At 41.6% G+C, this 22,160-nt stretch overlaps 1 protein-coding gene across 1 annotated transcript in view; it reads right to left on the bottom strand.

Annotated features, from left to right (window-relative positions):
• pkd1l1 (polycystin 1 like 1, transient receptor potential channel interacting) overlaps positions 1 to 18,416 on the bottom strand; it is a 412,439-nt gene extending 394,023 nt beyond the window's left edge. Inside the window, exons 1-2 of the mRNA XM_085989354.1 lie at positions 18,202 to 18,416; positions 3,867 to 3,984 (exon numbers count right to left, since the gene is read on the bottom strand). Coding sequence (XP_085845480.1) covers positions 3,867 to 3,984; positions 18,202 to 18,286 — 203 coding nt within the window. The 5' untranslated portion in view covers positions 18,287 to 18,416. The remainder of the gene's footprint in view (positions 1 to 3,866; positions 3,985 to 18,201) is intronic.
• Between the last annotated feature and the right edge of the window lie 3,744 nt (positions 18,417 to 22,160).

Here is a 22,160-nt window from a genome sequence, read left to right on the forward strand (position 1 = left end):
CCAAACCGGGTAAGAACGGCAGATTTCCTTCCCTGAAGGACATTAGCGAACCAGACGGGTTTTTATAACAATCCGATAGTTTCATGGTCACCATTACTGATACTAGCTTTTTATTTCAGATTTATTTAATTGAATTTGGGATTTGAACTCACGTCTCACAGATCATTAGTCCAGGCCTCTGGATTACCAGTCCAGTAACATTACCACTATGCTACCGTACCTCACAGAATCACAGAATCTACAGTGCAGATAGAGGCCATTTCGGCCCATCGAGCCTGCACCGACACATATCCCACCCTATCCCCGTAACCCCATGTATTTAATCCCCTAACACTAAGGGTCAATTTATCATAGCCAAATCAACCTAACCTGCACATCTTTGGACTGTGGGAGGAAACCGGAGCACCTGGAGGAAACCCACGCAGACACAGGGAGAATGTGCAAACTCCACACAGACAGTCGCCCGAGACCAGATTTGAACCCGGGTCCCTGGCGCTGTGAGGCAACAGTGCTAACCACTATGCCACCGTGCCACCTAATTCTGATAACAGCAAGTTGCTCACAAGAGGAATACGTAGGATGCTGATTACAGTAAATTCATATGAAAAATATCATATCTTTGGAACATCTTGTACAGGCTACACTACGGTACAGATTTATTTGCAATTTAAAATAATTAATAGAAGCAAAACACAGGCAATAGGTATTATACAGCATAATCATCAGTTTACACTGCATATGACTGGGTAGATGACATCAAAATAATCCACTATTATTCAAGTGTGCCTTGGTAAGCAAAGTGATGATGTATATTTAAGCAGTTTATGGAGCTCTAAACATATTTCATAGGTATAATGGCAATGCTGAACAGTAGTCTCAAGAGTAAGAAGAAAGACTTGCATTTATATAGGACCTTTCACAACCACCGGATGTCCCAAAGTGCTTTACAGCCAATGAAGTACTTTTTGAAGTGTAATCACTGTTGCAATGTAGGAAACGTGGCAGCCAATTTGCGCACAGCAAGGTCCCACAAACAACAATGTGATAATGACCAGATAATCTGTTTTAGTGATGTTGATTGAGGGATAAATATTGGCCAGGACACCGGGGATAACTCCACTGCTCTTCTTTGAAATAGTGCCATAGGATCTTTTATGTCCACCCGAGAGAACAGACTTGGTTTAACATCTCATCCGAAATACAGCACCTCCAACAGTGCAGCACTCCCCCAGCAATGTACTGGAGTGTCAGCCTAGGTTTTTGTGCTCAAGTCACTGAGTAATAGCATTATGTACAAGAACATAAGAATTAGGAGCAGGAATAGGCCATCGGTCCCTTCAAGCCTTCTCCACCATTCAATAAGATCATGGCTGATCTTCCATTTCAAATCCACTTTCCCATCCGATATTCATGTCCCTTGATTTCCGTAGAGTTCAAAAATCTATCTACCTCAGCCTTGAATATGTTCAACGATTCAGCATCCACAGCTCTTTGGGGTAGAGAATTCCAAAGTTTCACAACCCTCTGAGTGAAGAAATTCCTCCTCATCTTGGTCTTAAATGGCCGACCTCTTAGCCTGTGACTATTCCCCCTAGTTCTAGACTCTCCAGCCAAGGGAAACAACCTCTCAACATCTACCCTGTCAATCCCCCTCAGAATTTTGTATGTTTCAAAGAGATCACCTCTCATTCTTCTAAACTCTGAGAGTATAGGCACAGTCTTCCCAATCTCTCCTCATAGGACAACCCTCTCATCCTAGGAATCAATCTAGTAAACCTATGTTGCACTAGTGAACCTCAGGCAAGTATATCCTTCCTCAGATAAGGAAACCAAAACTGTGCACAGTACTCCAGGTGTGGTCTCACTAAAGTCCTGTACAATTTTAGCAAGACTTATAGCAGAATCTACTTTTGAAGTTCAAGCCAATTCTTTGAAACAGTCAGGCAAATAAAACATGAACAGATTTAACACCTCAGTAAAATAACAAGATTATGGCTGAGGAATTCCCAGTGAATTCATACACTACAACCAGACTGTTTTTTAAACATGCAACCACAGTTGGAAATTAATTAGAAACATAGAAACATAGAAGATAGGAGCAGGAGTAGGCCACTCGGCCCCTCGAGCCTGCTCCGCCATTCAATGCGATCATGGCTGATCATCCAATTTCAGTACCCTGCTTTCTCCCCATACCCCTGGATCCCTTTAGCCTTAAGAAATATATCCAACTCCTTCTTGAATATATTTAATGAATTGGCCTCTACTGCCTTCTGTGGTAGAGAATTCCACAGGTTCACCACGCTCTGGATGAAGAAATTCCTCCTCATTTCTGTCCTAAATGGCCTACCCCTTATCCTTAGACTGTGACCCCTGGTTCTGGACTCCCTGACCATCGGGAACATCCTTCCTGCATCTAGTCTGTCCAGTCCTGTCAGAAGTTTATAAGTTTCAATGAGATCACCTCTCATTCTTCTAAACTCCAGCGAGTACAAGCCCAATCATCCCAATCTCTCCTCATACGTCATTCCTGTCATCCCAGGTATTAGCCTGGTGAATCTTCGCTGAACTCCTTCCATGGCAAGAACATCCTTCCTCAGATAAGGCAACCAAAACTGCACACAATACTCTAGATGTGGTCTCACCAAGGCCCTGTACAACTGCAGCAAGACATCCTTGTTCCTGTACTCAAACCCTCTCGCTACGAAGGCCAACATACCATTTGCCTTCTTAACTGCCTGCTGCACCTGCATGCTTACCTTCAGTGACTGGTGAACAAGGACACCCAGGTCTCGTTGCACTTCTCCTTCTCCTAATCTATTGCCATTCAGATAATAATCTGCCTTCCTGTTTTTGCCACCAAAGTGGATAACCTCACAATTATCCACATTATATTGCATCTCCCATGCTTTTGCCCAATCACCCAACCTGTCCAAATCATCCTGGAGTTTCTCGGCATCCTCCTCACAGCACACACGCCCACCCAGCTTTGTGTCGTCTGCAAATTTGGAGATATTACATCTAGTTCCCTTGTCTAGATCATTAATATATATTGTGAATAGCTGGGGTCCAAGGACCAATCCCTGCGGTACCCCACCAGTCACTGCCTGCCACTCGGAAAAAGACCCATTTATTCCAACTCTTTGCTTTCTGTCTGCCAACCAGTTCTCTATCCAAGTCAATACCTTGCCCCCAATCCCATGTGCCTTAACTTTACACGCTAATCTCTTATGCGGGACCTTATCAAAAGCCTTCTGAAAGTCCATATACACCACATCCACTGGTTCTCCCTTATTTATTTTACCAGTTACATCAGTTACATTTTCACCTCGGCATTACAAGGATGAATTTACATAAAATCTCCCTGCAGAGGATTTATGGAAACTAACAATTGTCCATGCTTTGGGCAGACGTGAATATGAAACAATAAAAATACACTTACGCCAGACATTCATAACGAATACGTTGACAAGATACAGTTGATTACAATGACAGGTGGCACAGATTAATATTTAGCACAAGTGCTCTTAATGAATCTATCAGTAACAAAAATTACTTGCACTGCTGCCAGCCATATAGGCTGGCCCTTCACAGACTAATCTTGTCACAGAGCAAAAGAGATTTGATAAAGATAGGCCAGAGATAAAGCTAGGCTTTTTAGTAGCCCAGCAATTTAAAGTTATACAAGCCTAAAGACAGAAATCCCTATTTTTGTCACAATGCCTATTGGGATTATTTGCAGTGGATATGATGTCAAGTGCATTTCCATTACATTGGCATCTGGGGGATTCAGGTGCAATAATTACGAGGCTAGTACCTCAATTTCTTTCTTCGACATCAGCTTAGAAATTGTATGAAAGCAGCCTTACCTTTCCTGAAGACAATATTTTGCACATATAGCAGGTTCAGCCAAGTTTGATGCCTGGAATATTGGCTGCCAAGCGTCCAATACTGTGAAATTATAGCATCCACGATACCAGCTGGTCCCTGCAACAGATTAATCAAAAAGATCACACCTCTGTAAAAAGTGTTACCTATAGATTCCACAACTTGTGATCTCCACCTCCAGCCCCATCTGACCTTCACATCTATGTTGTCAGGAGTGCAAATACACAGATTGTTCTCTCAACCAGAGAATGACCCCTGTAACCGACTGCCAGAAAGTTTGAGAACAGTTTCCCCTCCCACACAGGCAGAGCAGCCTTGAGGAAGAGTTCATTGAGTGTATTAGGGATGGGTTTCTTGAGCAGTATGTAACTGAACCGACCAGGGGGCAAGCAACCTTAGATTTGGTCCTGTGTAATGAGACAGGATTAATTAAAAATGTCCTAGTAAAGGATCCCCTTGGAATGAGTGACCATAACATGGTTGAGTTCCATATTCAATTAGAGGGTGAGAAGGTTGGATCTCAAACAAGCGTGCTGAGCTTGAATAAAGGAGACTATGAAGGTATGAGAGCGGAATTAATTAGAGTGGACTGGGAAAATAGATTAAAGGGTAAGACGGTACATGACCAGTGGTGTACATTTAAGGAGTTATTTTACAACTTCCAAAAAAATATATTCCACTGAGGAAAAAAGGGTGTAAAAGAAAAGATAGCCATCCGTGGCTAAGTAAAGTAATTAAGGATAGTATCCGACTAAAAACAAGGGCATATAAGGTAGCCAAATCTAGTGGGAGGATGGAAGATTGGGAAGTCTTTAAAAGACAGCAAAAAATAACAAAAAGATTGATTAAGAAAGGGAAGATAGATTATGAAAGTAAATTAGCAAAAAATATAAAAACAGACAGTAAAAGTTTCTATAGTTATATAAAAAGAAAAAGGGTGGCTAAAGTAAATGTTGGTCCCTTAGAGGATGAGACCGGGAAATTAATGGTGGGAAACATGGAGATGGCAAAAACACTGAACAATTATTTTGTATCAGTCTTTACAGTAGAGGACACTAAGAATATCCCAACACTGGACAAACAGGGGGCTCTAGGGGGGGGAGGAACTAAATACAATTAAAATCACTAAGGAAGTGGTACTTGGTAAAATAATGGGACTCAAGGCGGATAAATCCCCTGGACCTGATGGCTTGCATCCTAGGGTCTTGAGGGAAGTAGCGGTAGGGATTGTGGATGCATTGGTAATAATTTTCCAAAACTCACTGGACTCAGCAAAGGTCCCGGCAGATTGGAAAACTGCTAATGTAACACCCTTATTTAAAAAGGGTAGTAGGCAGAAGGCTGGAAACTATAGACCTGTTAGCCTAACATCTGTGGTTGGTAAAATGTTAGAGTCCATTATTAAGGAGACAGTAACGGGACATTTGGATAAACATAATTTAATAGGGCAAACTCAGCATGGTTTCATGAAGGGGAAGTCATGTTTAACAAATTTGCTTGAGTTTTTTGAGGAAGTAACATACAGGGTGGATAAAGGGGAACCAGTGGACGTAGTGTATTTAGACTTCCAAAAGGCATTTGACAAGGTGCCACACAAAAGATTATTGCTCAAGATAAAAAATCATGGGATTGGGGGTAATATTCTGGCGTGGGTGGAGGATTGGCTCTCTAACAGAAAGCAGAGAGTTGGGATAAATGGTTCGTTCTCAGATTGGCAACCAGTAACTAGTGGTGTTCCGCAGGGGTCAGTGCTGGGTCCCCAACTCTTTACAATCTATATTAACGATTTGGAGGAGGGGACCGAGTGTAACATATCAAAGTTTGCAGATGATACAAAGATGGGACGGAAAGTAGTGAGTGAGGAGGACATAAAAAACCTGCAAAGGGACATAGACAGGCTAAGTAAGTGGGCAGAGATTTGGCAGATGGAATACAATACTGGAAAGTGTGAGGTTATGCACTTTGGCAGGAAAAATCATAGAGCAAGTTATTATCTTAATGGCAAGAAACTGGAAAGTACTGTAGTACAAAGGGATCTGGGGGTCCTGGTGCACGAAACTCAAAAAGTTAGTATGCAGGTGCAGCAAGTGATTAAGAAGGCCAATGGAATGTTGGCTTTTATTGCTAGGGGGTTGGAATATAAAAACAGGGAGGTATTGCTGCAGTTGTACAAGGTATTGGTGAGGCCGCACCTGGAATACTGCATACAGTTTTGGTGTCCATACTTAAGAAAAGACATACTTGCTCTCGAGTCAGTACAAAGAAGGTTCACTCGGTTAATCCCGGGGATGAGGGGGTGGTCATATGAGGAGAGGTTGAGTAGATTGGGACTCTACTCATTGGAGTTCAGAAGAATGAGAGGCGATCTTATTGAAACATATAAGATTGTGAAGGGGCTTGATCGGGTGGATGCGGTGAGGATGTTCCCAATGATGGGTGAAACTAGAACTAGGGGGCATAATCTTAAAATAAGGGGCTGCTCATTCAAAACTGAGATGAGGAGAAACTTCTTCACTCAGAGGGTGGTAGGTTTGTGGAATTTGCTGCCCCAGAAAGCTGTGGAAGCTACATCATTAAATAAATTTAAAGCAGAAATAGATAGTTTCCTAGAAGTAAAGGGAATTAAGGGTTACGGGGAGCGGGCAGGAAATTGGACATGAGTCTAGGTTCGGAATGGTCATGGCCCTGTGGGTAGTGGAGTGGGCCCAGGGGCCGTGTAGCCTTGTTCTGCTCCTACTGTGTTCTAATTCTGTTAGATTTCAGGAGATGGTTTTATTCCTGTTCCTGGCTGGGGTGGAGATCGCCTTTACAGAAGGTAAGTACTGTAGAAAATATAGGGACAGAGTGATCTCCTGGAAGAATTTCGATCGCCTAGATGGGTCGGAGAGGAATTTCCCAGATTTTTTTCTCCCAAATTGGCCATTGGGTCTTTATCTGGTTTTTCGCCTCTCCCGGGAGATCACATGGGTTCGGGTGGATGCAGAGTGATAGAAGATTTGAGGTTAGGATCAGATCAGCCATGATCTTATTGAATGGTGGAGCAGGCTCGAGGGGCCGATTGGCCTACTCCTGCTCCTATTTCTTATGTTCTTATGTTCTTATGTCTCTGTTTGGTGTGACTCAGGTTAAGAATTGAACAGAGCTTGGCTCAAACGTATATTTAGCCTTCTCTGTGACTGTGGCTTATTTTTGCTGTCATCCTGCCAGCTTGTTTTAGTGGGTGTATAATATTTGGGACAGATCTGTGGGCTTCCAGTAACTATAGGTTGTAATCATCACTTATTAAGCACTGAGTGAGCAGGAGTTCACAGAACAGATGATTTCACTGTTGTTATCCACTGTCAACAAGAAAAGATTACTTCAATAACATCAACCTCTTTTACTGGGTTCCTGAAACCACTGAGATCAGATATGACATCTAACTTCATTTTCTTACCACTGTAATTCATGGCATTGAAATGAAAAGTCAACAATGTCCAAAAATAACGTGACTATTGGCAGCCTGTCCATCCCAAGTTCTCTTTCTCCTCCCTATAACTTAAATCTGTGTGTGGAAATTTCTAATATCTTAAAATCAATACTTATGTGACAGAATCCTGTTTTGGGCATCATTCTCTGTCAAGACTTCAGGTTTCCCATTATTAAGAGAGCAGCTATTAGCGGTCACAGGTCCCAGTCACGCCAGCAGCTTCACTTCTACCACTAGAGGAAGCTGAGAGCACAGTCAGCATTCCAGCCTCACTGCCCAGTAAGCTTAGACTTCTTCTCCCATTCCAAGGAATTATAAATTTATTTTTAACATTTAATTTCCTATCAATTTCACTTCAAAATTTGTTTGGTTATCCACCTGTTTGTAATTTAGAATTATTTTACCTTCATTTCTTATGCTTTGCCTCAGAACCCTCCCCCCAGCCTTGTTCTCTCAGGCCCCGCTGAATAAGAAATCAGTGTGTATAGCACCAACCTTTAGGAAGCAGTGACTGAGCAAGCTCATATAGTGCATTCATTGGGAACCAAAGTGATTGAAAACACCAGAGATGAAAAACGTCCAGTGAGCACAGGCCCAAAACATCACTGTAGTCAGGGGCGCTTCAAAATTTGGGGTTAAGACATATTGGGGGAAAAATTCGGTATCGCCCCATTTGGGGCGCCATTATCGGCCGTGCGCAAAGTTTAGCGCCTGGCACTAATTATCGCCTCCGACAGCAAACTTGGCTTTTATCACCCCTGGAGGTGATTGGAGCGCTAAATCAGGCGCTTCATAAGAACATAAGAAGTAGGAGCAGGAGTAGGCCATACGGCCCCTCGGGCCTGCTCTGCCATTCAATAGGATCATGGCTGATCCGAATCTAGACTCACGTCCACTTCCCTGCCCTCTCCCCGTAACCCCTAATTCCCTTATCTGCTAGGAAAATGTCTATCTCCATTTTAAATTTATTTAATGTTGCAGCTTCCACAGCTCTCTGGGGTAGCAAATTCCATAGATTTACTACCCTCTGAGTGAAGAAGTTTCTCCTCATCTCAGTTTTGAAAGGGCAGCCCCTTATTCTTAGATTATGCCCCGTAGTTCTAGTCTCACCCATCAGTGGAAACATCCTCCCCGCATCCACCCGATCAAGCCCCCTCACAATCTTATATGTTTCGATAAGATCGCCTCTCATTCTTCTGAACTCCAATGAGTAGAGTCTTAAGGCGCAAAGGCCGAGGAGCAAGGCGCTACCTCAGAGCACAGGCGAAGCAAGGAAGGGCAAATCAAAATAAACCTGCAAAGTGCTGCTCAGTACTCAAAACTCCTTCACACAGCGTTGAATCTCTCCAGAAGTCTCTCTCTCTCAGAATGCGTGGTGCAAAAATATCACTGACAAAAAAAGGCAGAAAGCGGTTGCCTTTAAATAGCGCTCCCCTAGTCCCTTTCTGACAGCATAACGCTCCCCTCAACCTGTCGTTGCTAGCGGCAGGCGGTAAGGCAGGCGGCGCCACTCAATATCCGGTCCGGGGCACTAACGGGGTATTGCGCACTCGACTGACGTCACAATCTGCCGGCGCAGGAGATCGTGGCGGCAGTGTTTAGCGTCACTGCAAAATGTCTAGTTAATTTCGCGAGCGGCGCAAACATCGCCGTGCCCGAGCACTAGTTGCTTTGCGCCCCATTAGCGCCCTCTTAAGGCACTAACGGGAGGCGCAAACAACTGAATTTTTCCCCCATTGGCTCATAATTTGCGGTCTCGCGATCTCTGTGATGAGAAGTTTGCTTTTTTCGACATTCAACTGATTGCAGTGCTCTGTCCCAGGGATTCCTATGGCGATGCTGCAGTGACATCACCAAGCTGTCTAAGCAGCCAATCGCATTGAAGAATTATCACAGACAGGAAACCAGGAAATGAGAAGCTGCTTTCATCCGGACTTTTAAAAAAATGTTACAGAGAGCAAAATAAAGATTGGGACTTTCACATAGGGATAAGATAGAAGCTGAAATATCATGAACAAACTTAAAAAAAAACTTTTTTAAAGTTTTAAAATGTTTTTAAATTTTTATCATAATGGAGAAATTTGACACTCCACAAATATAAAAAATAGTTTTTCAGGGCCAGAACTTTTGCTTACCAATCAATATGCTGTTAAAACCCCAGTTACACCTTTTCTAATAAGGCTTAACATTTAATGGGGTATTTAACAACGATATTACAGAGGAAAAGCCCTAGTTTTCATCAGTTTCACTGATTTCACTGATTGCCGGCTATGGAGAGAGGGGGGTTCACAGCGCAGCCAGTGTCGGAGCAGTGAATGACTGACTGCAGCTTCAGGATTTCTGTGTTTAGATAAGCATGTACTAAATCCTGAAGTTGCGGTCAGTTTCAGAGGGGTAATGACAGCGAACGCTGACAGTTCGCCGTCATTACCCACTGCCCCCACTGCAAATTCCAGGCCATGGTTGGGACACAGTCAGACTTTGGTTAGCATCTAAGTCATGTTATACCTGATACTGAAAGTGGAAAATATTTCATTCTCAAAAGCAACAATCCTTACTCTTCTCTCCCCAAATAAATATAATACTGAAAAGTGCTATGTTTTACAAAGAAAATGAAAGCTTTCCCTAGTAAATTTTCAATCATCCAGTTTGCTGAATAATTTGCTCAGTCTATACAGCCTAATGCCTTAAACTGCATAAACCTGCTGGACAAACCCAGATCCTGGTAATTCGATTAGTCAACAGTGCAGGTAAGGGGCTAGGATACGATGCAAGTCATCCTATCTAACTTACTTTCTTTGTGCTGCAGGATAAATGCTTACTGCTCCTCTTTCTGATTCTCATTTTATATGACAAACATTTCAGTTTCCTAATCCGAGTTAGCACCCTTGGTGCTAAATTTGGAGGTGGATTTAGTAAGTGCATATATGCAGATGAATGGGACTTTAAAGCAAAAATTCATCAGTGGTTTTGTACAGTTATTACAATTTTTTTTTACATTTTAGCAAAGGATAGTACCTGCTGTTGGAGGAAGATGTGCCTGCAATGATGAAGTGTAAAGCTAGGCTGTGGACAGAATCAATGTTATGGACTCAATAATGGAAATTTTCTTGGCACTGTATCACCCAGGCACAGGAAACATCAGAAAGTCGGGTGGGTCAGAGCACATGCCTGTAAAGGAACCCACCCAATTATCCTTCTATTAATCTCCAATATTCGCTATGTCTCAGTTAATGTGGTCTGTGGCCTTTCGTCAGAACTGGAAAACATTACAGATGTAACAGGTTTTAAGCAAGTACAGAGGCAGGGAAAGTGGGGGAGAGGAAAGAACAAAAGGTAAGGTCTGTGATAGGGTGGAAGGCAGGAGTGATTAAATGAACAGCAGAAACTGCTGGCCAAAAAAATGGGTCTGAAATTGTTGAACTCGATGTTGAGTCCGGAAGGCTGTAAAGTGCCTAATCGAAAGATGCTGTTCCTTGAGCTTCCATTGAGCTTCGTTGGAACAGTGTAGGAGGCCAAGGACAGAGAGGTCAGAGTGGGAATGGGATGGAGAATTAAAGTGACAAGCAACCGGAAGCTCAGGGTCACGCTTGCAGACTGAACGAAGGCGTTCAGCAAAGCGATCACCCAATCTGCGCTTTGCCTTGAGTTCACTGTAAGTCTCCTTCTCTACTCATATGTTCTCAATATTTACAATCTCTCTCGTCCATTACATCAGTTGCTGCTTTAAAGTTATGTGTCTCTTCAAATGATCATAAAAATCCTCTAGATTGTTTCACTTCACTTCACATAGTGATATGTGGTTAGCAAAAAACATCAGTACGGCCTTTTACAGAATAAATTTTTACATCTGACACCACTTAGACAGTAACACTGCTTTAGAGGAAGAAAGCATATATTAGGTTGAATTCCATTCAAAACAAAAATAAATTGAACATCCATACACAATCTTGTACACATGGCATAAGAATATATTCAGAAAATTGAGTATTTCAGCACAGAACTAAAAATATGTAGCAGCAATCCCAAGAGCAGGGTGATCTATCAGGTTAGTGTTTTGGAGCGGGACCATTCATCAGAATTTGTCAATTGCCATCCTGACAGACCTGCTATTTAATGTTTTTATGTTGGGTTCTTTATATTATTTACTTTTTCTACTTACTTTGGTCAGTTTAAATGTAAAGTACTCTTCTGTTCAGTTATTATGTACAAATTAATTTTTTGAAATCTTCGACTTGATAGGAAAAACCTTCCCATACGCCCTTGCCCTCCTGAATCTAAACACTGGCAGTTACCTCGCCAACATCAGCATGTTCATCATTAAACAATTCCATAGAACTGGTGCTAATCTGGATCTTTTTTGATTCTGGATGCTGAGTAGGAACACTACTGATTTTTGAATTCATTCAGAACCTAGTATTCATTTTTAAATGAAGCTGACCTCGAACATATAATAACCAAATCAAAGGTTTGAAGAAGTCGCTCAGTGTAACACAAGAAATATATATATGGAGACCTGTAGGGGGAAAAATTCAGTGGCGCCCCCTTTGGTTAGCTCCCCCTCCTTTCAGGGGCACTACAAGTGAATACCGCGCGCTACGTGCAACAGTGCCACACGCGTCAGCACATAGCTCCGCTGTGCTGCAGGCCTGCCACTGAATTTCGCGGGAGGCATTAGCGGCGCCGCGGCCAGGCGTTAGCGCCCCCGGGGGTACGTTAACTGGAAGCTCAAAGCAACGTAATTTTTCCCCACGTAGGGTTCTGACAAAATGTCTCTATCCAAAACATCTTGGGCAGGAGTTTCTACAAGTTGTGCAGGTTTTTCAGCGCAATTCATCTGAAATCGGTCAAACCAGCGCAAAAGATCGAGGAATTTCAAACGTAAAATACGTCCAGCGCAAATCGAGCACCTCTGTAATAAAAACAGAAAATGCTGGAAATACTCAGCAGGTCATGGCAGCATCTGTGGAGAGAGAAACAGAGTTAACGTTTCAGGTCGATGACCCTTCGTCAGAACTTGTGTTGGATGAGCAGAAATTTCCACCAATTAAATATTGGGAAGACCTAAACCATTGTCTTCGGTCATCACCACAAACTCTGTTTCCGACTCCATTTCTCTCACTGGCCAATGTCTGAGGCTGAACCAGGCGTTTTGCAACCTTGGCGTCCTATTTGAACCTGAGCTGTGCTGCCGACCCATATCTTCTCCATCACCAAGGCCGCCTACTTCCACCTCCGTAACATCGCCAGTCTCCATCACTGCCTCAGCTCATTTGCTGCTGAAACCCTCATCCATACCATTGTTACCTCTAGTCTCGACTATTCCAATGCTCTTCTGGCTGACCTCCCACCCTACATAAACTTGAGCTCATCCAAAACTATTCTGCCCGTATCCTAATGCACACCAAGGCCTGTTCACCCATTACCCCTGTGCTTGCTGACCTACATTGGCTCCTGGTTTGACAACGCCTCAATTTAGAAATTCTCATCCTTGTTTTCAAATCCCTCCATGGCCTCACCCCTCCCTATCTCTGTAATCTCCTCCAGCACTACAGCCCTCCGAGATCTCTGTGCTCCTCCAATTCTGGCCTCTTGCACATCCTCGATGCCCATCGCTCCACCATCGGTGGCCGTGCCTTCAGTTACCTAAGCCTTAAGCTCTGGAAGTCCCTCCCTAAACCTCTCTGACTCTCTACCTTTCTCTCCTCCTCTAACACGCTCCATAAAATCTACCTCTTCCTGACCTAATATCTCCTTATGTGGCTAGGTGTCAAATTTTGTTTGGTAACGCTCCTATAAAGCATCTTGGAACATTTTACTACGTTAAAGAAGCTATATAAATGCAAGATGTTGTTGTATTAAATGCTATTATCTATATTGAAAGTGTGACTTGTTTCACTATATTACAGGTATATAAGCGAACTATGAAAACTAAAAAATCTAATCTTATTACCATATATACCTGTTGAATAAAGTCTACTTTGCCATAATGCCTAGAATTAAAGTTTTCTACCCATAACAGCAACTTAATTTAGAGTAAGTGAAGTGTCACAAATTATAGCCCATTCTGTAAAAGTGACTTTTACCCAGTGTTTGAGCTGTTACTGAACATAATCAATGAGGTGTAACTGCATCTTTACATATTAAAGGACAACATGTGGACAGGATTGCTGTGACTTCTTTGTATAGTGTCTGCATTTACATCAGTAGAAAGTTAGTCACTGAGACAATCACTGATAATGCATTTTAATGTTGGCTATCCTTTCAGTTTTCCTGCAGCCACTTCCTGAAACAGTTCACATCCCTGCACTAATGAGATGACAATAAATATACTGATTTGAATTCCAAAGGTTTCATGTTCCACTGGAACTTAAAATGTGATACTGTGGAATGAAACCAACTATCCACTTACCATTTTCAACACTGCATGTTTGTTAAACATGTCAATAGCAAAATATATGACAGTGATCTTGTGCACCATTTTATTACAATATAATCACAAAGGAGTATTCCAGATCAGGACGTTCAGTTCAGCCCAGCCACCGAGCTGATCCTTTCATGGAAACCTTTAGGCCCACCATCACAATATGCAACTGCCTCCGGAATAATTCCAGAGTTTTCCTGCAGTACCATACATGCAAAACAATTATAGGTTTTAAACACTTTTCAAAACATCAGCCCTGAACATCCCGTTTGCTAGTTTGTACCAATGTCCCCTTTGTCCTATAGTTTAGATTAACATGAAATTGTGTTCCGAGTGAGCTTTTCTTTTACCACTTAGTATATGGAGCTCTACAAGATCTCCTTACACCTCACTTCAATGCTGGAAAATTGGAGTTTTTCTAATCTTTCCTCACAACTCTATTCTCTAACACTAGGATCAGCACCTCTTGGTGTTTCCCTGGTGCTCAGGGACCAAAACTGGGTGCAGTGCTCAAGGTGCTGTCTGACCAACGCACTTTACATTTTCGGCAGAACAGCCTCAGGCTTGTACTCCACCGATTTGGCAATATAGATCAGAATTCTGTTTGTTTTGTTGATTGTTGCTCTCAATACAACTTTTGCTACGTTGGCAGTTCCACGGTTTTAAAAGATATATTACTTGGTTGGGCCACGTAGGAGCAGCTGCATGTGGAAAACAAAAATCACAGCAAAGACAATAAACAAGTAGAAATGTCTATCTGGAAAACAATACAGGAGTCATGCTGTTTTAAAAAAGAAAATCCATATAAAACCTGAATTGGTGATATTTTAAGTTTAAAATTGAACTTAAAATTGAATAACTGCACTGACTTAAAAAAAAAAATTTGAAATGAGGCACTGGAATGTTTTAGTAATTGTATTTGGATACACTGGCCACACTATTGACCCATTCATCATGCGGGGAGGATTTGGCAACTGAGAGAAGGTGCAAGCCAGGCTGGTCAGACCTCCCCTGATTACCAGAGGTAGCTCTGCCCTGGCCAGAAATAGCAAACGCAGACTGAGAGGTCAGCTTGTTTATGACCAGACTCAACGTGGCAAGCTCAATGGTCAAATGCCACCAGTAACAACCATTTATACTTGCTGCAATAGCACTTCATTCAGAGGCAGTGATCAAAACCCTGCTCCAGAAGGGTTTTTGCTGCTTCCAATATTGACGACATTGTAAGAGCACGATCAAAGTCAACTATCCCATTTAAAGGAGCATTACAAAGGCTCGCAGCGTCAATGTTATTTTTATTTTTTCATCATTATGAAATTAATAGTTTATTTCTGTAATTTAAGATCCATTTTGTTTGACACCACTTGAAGAACATTACAAATTTTATAAAATCATCAAATTTTCTCTTAGTCTTTTCAACTTTGATGTTCTATTCCATGTTACACTTGGAGACTTTTTTTTTGTTTTGTTAATAACAAATACAGCTGAGAGGGTCCCCAGTGGTCGAGGTACAGCAGCGGCCCTCCTGTACATCACCCAAGTAATCCTTTTAAATATGAGTGTACACAATGACTTTTGGCAGGCCATTCAACCATTGAAGGCTTAAGAGCCAAGCCTAGCCATGTCCTCACCCAACATTCATGCTCACACTCATCACTGAACTACTATCAGGAATTCTGACTGATATTGGCGCCCTCCTAGTCCAAGGACACTGAAACCAACTGCAGTGGCACAACTGCTGTCCAAACTGAGATCAGTTAACTCAGTAGCCACATTAAAAGAAAATTATCACGCGAAACCAGTAAGTACCCCTGGTAGCTTAGTGATTCAACACGCTGTATGCTGCGATATTGAGTCACACAGACCAGGTCTGAAATTTGATTTTGGTTGGTTCTAAGTTAGCCGAGTTCCTTCAATAATGTCTTCACTCACTTTGGAGACAAGTCCAAAATATAAGTATGATGAAGAAAAGTATGACACGCACTATTATGCAGTGGATAGTATTAGAATGCAAACACATTTCAAACATTAATTCAAGAAATATTTTTCAGGTTGCTTTCTAGCAATATTTAAAATGTGACATTTTGATAGTGGTACAAATTCAAACTTAACCAAATATAAACATCTTTCTCTACTTTTAAAGAAACTGTTGCTTCATTTATTCCCAATTTAGAAGTTTACAGGGTTTACCTGAAACCAAATATTGCAATTTTCAGAAACCATTGTAACAATATTTCATTTTCTGACAGGAAGTTACATGCATGGCTGCCATTTAACTTTCTTGTTCCAGTTGGCAAATCAGTACCCATTCCATGGCATGAAAGATTAACAGTCCAAAAGGAAGCTGTTGGACCAAAAAAGTTCAGACTGTTATTGGGGGGGGGGGGGGGGTTTAATACATGATTTTCCAGAGGAAGGAAAACATAGTGAAGCCATTTACTAACAGTGCTTCAATTCACTTTAAAATGTGGGAATTTTAAAGAGTTGCCCAGCAGTGAACACTAGAAAATCTATATGTCATATATTCACTGCTGTCAAGGTTTTTCACCCCCTTTTTCCTTCCACGCGAGAATCAGTGCACTGCGTGATAAACAAGCTGACTTAGGACATGAATCCTTGTGGCATGAAGCTTGTCCCCGGAGTGATATTCATTCGTGCCAGAAGGGCTTCAGAACATAAATATTCACATAACATTTTGAAAACTGTTGTCAACTTTATTAATCGTTGCACACAAATACCTTAACATACGTTTGTGCATGTGTGGCAACATTTATGTGTTGGAGCTAGTGCCACTGACATAAGACATGGGGTGGTAATTTAAATTTCTGGGGGCAGAGTTTCCGCTTTGGGTGCAATCGGCAAACTGGGCGCAAATTGCACTTGTAATTGCGCTATTTTTCAGAAGTCAAGTTATGGTTCAAGTTTCTGCCCAAACTCATTTGCATATATCACAAACATAAAATCTTGCCTGAACCAGCGCAATCGGGCAGCATAATAGAACGGAACTGTTTGGTTTGTACCTTTGCATTAAAAAATATTCATTCGTGCATTTAAGAGTGGTCACTTGGTGCAGTTTAACAATGCAGCTGAAAATGGGTTTATCACAAAAAAGCACTTTTAATAAGAATGTCAAGTCCTCTACCTGCGAGTAACCGGATTTTAAAATCACTGAAAATAAATTTAACAACTATACTGAACCATTTACTAGTTTTACTGATGTACACTAGTCGGTTTCTTAGTGAATTAAATATTTGTTAATATTTAAAAACTTTTAAAACGTGCCTACTAGTGCCTGTGCGCCTAAAAACAATGCGCTCAATTTGAAGAGCTTCCTCAGACAGTCGCAAACAGGCGCAGTCGGCGAAAACTCGCCCTGTTCATTATTTTAATCTGGAGGCGTGGCCAGTTTTGTGAGCAGGGCCGGCTTCCAACACAAACTAGCGTTAAAGATTGCGGAAACTCGATTTATGCTTGACATAACTTGCGTTTAAAATTCTGCGATCTTTTCCGCTGGTTTGGCCGATTTCTAGCAGGATTGTGCTAACTAGAGGAAACTCGAGGTCCTGATGTCAGATAGATTACCATGGCAAGCGGAGAGTGAGGTCCATAATATTGCGGTTGCATTTGTTCCCCTTTTTTTTAAATCCTGTTTGTGCAGATTCTATATTCATTGGCCTGTTCTTGTCACAAAAGATGACATAATGAGGAAGACTACTGAATTATTGCCATTTCCCTGCTTTGAGGTAGGTCTTGCACTTGTCATCAGCATCCCATCCCCAAATTAGCTTTGGATGCAACAGCAACTATGTATTGTTGAACTGCAATCACTCCAGTCACATGTCAAAATGCAACCGTGTGTTAACTTTCTCAAGATTTCAGGATCATTCTAATAATATCCAACCAAAATGCAAAAGGAATACAATGTTGTATTTAGACATTTACAATTTTAATTAGAATCGCCAAAGAAGTGGTCCAAGGAAACTGAGATAAAATTGAAGTTGTGTCCTCGGATTGTTTTTTCAAAATGTTTGGTCAACATCGAATTGTGACAGAAACATTCTGTACAATTCTATTTACTTTTTTTTGCCATAAATCGCTATCAGCTGAATGTGTTTTAATAACACACAGCAATCCTTGTAAACACATTAATGAATTACTTGGACAATATTTTTAGAATCGCATTGCTTCAGGTGGATGATTAAAGTGAGACAACTCCTCCGAGTGTCAATGCTTCGCCTGCACAGTTCAGACCTTCCCTCCACCAGATCAGCATCAAACTTTCCCCAACACTTCAACAACTTAATACACGCACGCTCAAAAAAAACAAATCGAAAACCCCTCCGTAAACACAAAACGATCCGTCATTCTCATAAAACTACCACTTTGAAACCTCGAATCGGAAAGTTGGAAGTCTCAGACTGACCATTGTTGTCACCAGCGGCAGGAGTGTCGAGTGCCCCAGCGGACAGGCGAAGGAGCGCACAACAAATAAACAGCCAGCACTCCATCTTCCGAAGTAACTTTGCCAGAGGTCACATTGTCCACTCTCGCTTCCACTTCACCCTAAACCAGCGAAGTTTCTTCACCTGTTGCCCAATGACGTCAGAGAGTGGGCGGTGCCCCACTTGCTAGGATTCCTCTGGGTCAAAAACCCCGGATCTCTCCTGCAGCACCGTGCCATTGCAGTGGAAGCAAGCACGCCACGCCAATCATCCTTGTTTTTCTGTGAGAATTTCTAAACATATGTCCAGCTACGCTAAATTATGCTATTTTTACTATCATTATTCCAGATATTTCAAATGAATCAAGACTATGTCTAAGACGAGTTCCTGGTTGCAATGTCTTAAATCCAGCACATTCACAAATTCAGTCATTCATACTGTTGTGGCGGAGGCTACAAAGGAACAATAACACAATGTGTACCCAATGCTGTTATATGTACCGAACACAATTCACTTTGTATAGCAATGCTGTGGTATGTACATGCTGGGTTGGGTTATTGGTGCAGGGCCCCTTTAAGAGTGTCGGGTTACGTGATGACTCATCAGCCCCTGCTTGTAACCCTGCACGGGGCTGGGGTTTTGCAGTCCATGTGGAGATGTGATAAAAGCAGGACACGTTTGGTCCTTTACCAAAAGAAAGTCTCAGCCTGTTGATTTCTGTCGATCCCAACACTGACCATTATTTTTATTTTCTCCCAAAGGTGGTGACTCTTTATGGGATACAATCCCACAGCTGCTAGCTGCTTCCAGTATTCCATGATTCCTCCTGTATGAGTTTAGACAGTGCGTGTTACCATGCTATTCGTCACACAGGGTATCACAGCCAAGTCCAATCTGATGTACACTCAAACACACATTTCCACCAGTGGTCAATGGCTAGTTGATAGTTTGAGATGGAACATGTGTATAGTCTGAAAGTAGTCTACACCTCTGTTGTGAAATGTAAGGTGATGGTTTTAGGTGTGTGTTGCATTTAGCTTCAGGTCCCCCATTGCAGAGTAAAACCATTCATTAGAAATATCTGTAGGTAGAATTTGCATAATGCATCCAATTCAATTCAATGTACAATGTGCAAGAACATGGCTTTAGAACAAATTCAGTGTTCACTATGAGAAAAATCAGTTCGATAGCAAAATACTGCAGATGTTGGAAATCCGAAATAACAACAGAAAATGCTGGAAAAACTCAGCAGGTCAGGCAACATCCGTGGAGAGAAATTTGAGTTGACGTTTCGGGTTGGACCCTTCTTCAAAACTGGAAAGAAAAGAAACTGGATCGGAGGCAGGGCTGCGATCGGACAAAAGAATAAAAGAAACAAAAGAAGTAAAAGAGATTAGAAGCTAGACGAGATGGTAATAGGCTGGGATTAGGTGTAAAGTGTACTGGCAGGGCAAAAGATAGCTGCCAGGTGTGAGAGAGAAACAAAAGGAAAGGGGGGGGGGAAAGGGGTGGAACAATAACAAGAGAAAATGAAATGGGGGCCGAGCTTATGATCTGAAATTGTTGAACTCGATATTAAGTCCGGAAGGCTGCAGACTGCCTAATCGGAAGATGAGGTGCTGTTCCTCGAGTTTACGTTGAGCTTCCGTGGAACAATACAAGAGGCCAAGGACGGTGAGGTCCGAGTGGGAATGGAGCGGTGAATTAAAATGACAGGCGACCGGAAGCTCGGGGTCACCCTTACGGACTGAACGGAGGTGTTCCGCAAAGCGGTCACCCAATCAGTTACTGTTTTATCATGATCTATACATTAATGCATAACCATGTCAAGAAGATGACCACTACTACTACAAAAAATCAACTAAAACAGTTAAAATGTGTTGTGGTGCTTAAAACTGGATATTATTATTTTTAAAAGTAAGCCATAAATCATTGGGGAAACTGCCTATAAAAGTTACCTCCAAATTTAGATTTAGTGCTCTTGCTGTATATAGCAATGGTTATCATAGAATCATACAGCACAGAAGGAGACCATTTGACCCATTGTGCATGAGTCGGCTGTTTGAAAGAGCTGTCCAATTAAACCCACTCCCTTGCTCTTTCCCCATAGCCCTGCAAATTTTACCTTTTTAAGTATATATCCAATTCTCTTTGAAAGTTACTATTGAATCTGCTTCCACCACCCTTTCAGGCAGTGCATTCCTTTGTTATATTGCTAACATTAACAGTGTATGATCAACATTATAAAATGTTTATCAACAGAGAATATGAGAGTATAATTGATTTTGAAAAATGCTATAATGCTTTGGGAAAGATTATTGTGTTTGTGTATCATGTCATTAAAATGAAAGTAACATGTGCCTTCATCCTACTACTTCTCCCCTACTCACTTCCATGGTGATGACCACCTTTAAATAAAAGCACCTTTGAGGGTTGATGAAGATAATACAGTTTATATTGTGTACATGGACATTCAAAAGGCGTTTGATAAAGTACCACATTATCTTGTGAGCAGAATTGAAGCCCATGGGATTAAAGCAGCAGTGACAAGGTGGATTCAAAATTGGCTAAGAAACAGAAAGCAGAGTGTAGTGGTGAACGGTTATTTTTCAGACTGGAGCGAAGTATATAGTGGTGTCTCCCAGGGGTCAGTATTAGGACACTGCTCTTTTTGATCTATATTAATGATCTGGACTTGGATATACAGGGCATATTTTCAAAGTTTGCAGATGACATGAAGCTTGGAAATGTAGTACTCAGTGAGGAGGATAGTAATAGACTTCAGGAGGACACAGACAGACTGATGAAATGGGCAGACACATGGCAGATGCAATTTAACGCAGAGAAGTGTGAAGTGATACCATTTGGTAAGAAGAATAAGGAGAGGCAATATAAACTAAATGGTACAATTTTAAAGGGGTGCAGGAACTGAGAGACCTGGGGGTGTATGTACACAAATCTTTGAAGGTGGCATGACAAGTTGAAGGTGGCATCCTTGGCTTTATAAACAGAGGAATAGAGTACAAAAGCAAGGAAGTTATGCTAAACCTTTATAAATCACTGGTTAGGCCTCAGCTGGATTTTGGGCACCACACTTTAGGAAGGATATCTAGGCCTTAGAGAGGATGCAGAGATTTACTAGAATGGTACCAGGGATGAGGGACGTCAGTTAAATGGAGAGACTGGAGAAGCTGGGGTTGTTCCCCTTAGAGCAGAGAAGGTTAAGGGGAGATTTAAAAGAGATGTTCAAAATCATGAAGGATTTTGATAGAGTAAATAAAGAGAAACTGTTTTCAGTGGCAGGAGGGTCGGTAACACAGGTTTAAGATAATTGGCAAAAGAACCAGAGGCGAGATGAGGAGAATTGTTTTACGCAATGAGTTGTTATGATCTGGAATGCACTGCAGTAAAGGATGGTAGAAGCTGATTCAATAGTAACTTTCAAAAGGTTAATTGGATCAATAGTTGAAAGGAAAAAAATTGCAGGGCTATGGGGAAAGGGCAGGTGGGTGGGACTAATGGATAGCTCTTTCAAAGAGCCTGCACAGTCATGATGGGCTGAATGGCCTCATTCTGTGCTGTATCATTCGATGATTCTATGATCTTTCTCTACAACAGGTCTGCTATAGAATTTAACCAGTTGAAAATAATTTTGTGGAAAAAGAATATATCAGGATAGTTTTTACAGTGAAGAATTATTACGCAGGTTGCATCCTTTTACATTCATTGTATGTAACTCATTTTAATTGTTGCATGATCCAGAAACCAAACACTAATATGAGGTGCTCAAATCCTCCTCGGTGTCTTCTCTTTCTTCTGTGTCTTCCAGTCTTTCTATAAGGATCTGTCTGTTACATGTTCCTTTACCAGTGTACTCATTTTTTCATCTCAGTTTTTTTACAGAGTATGCAGGAAGATGGTAGCTTGCTAGTTTCAAAGT

The sequence above is a fragment of the Somniosus microcephalus genome, chromosome 5, assembly GCF_052327205.1.
Source record: "Somniosus microcephalus isolate GS21.2 chromosome 5, FLI_Smic_1.0, whole genome shotgun sequence".
NCBI classification, from domain to species: Eukaryota; Metazoa; Chordata; class Chondrichthyes; order Squaliformes; family Somniosidae; genus Somniosus; species Somniosus microcephalus.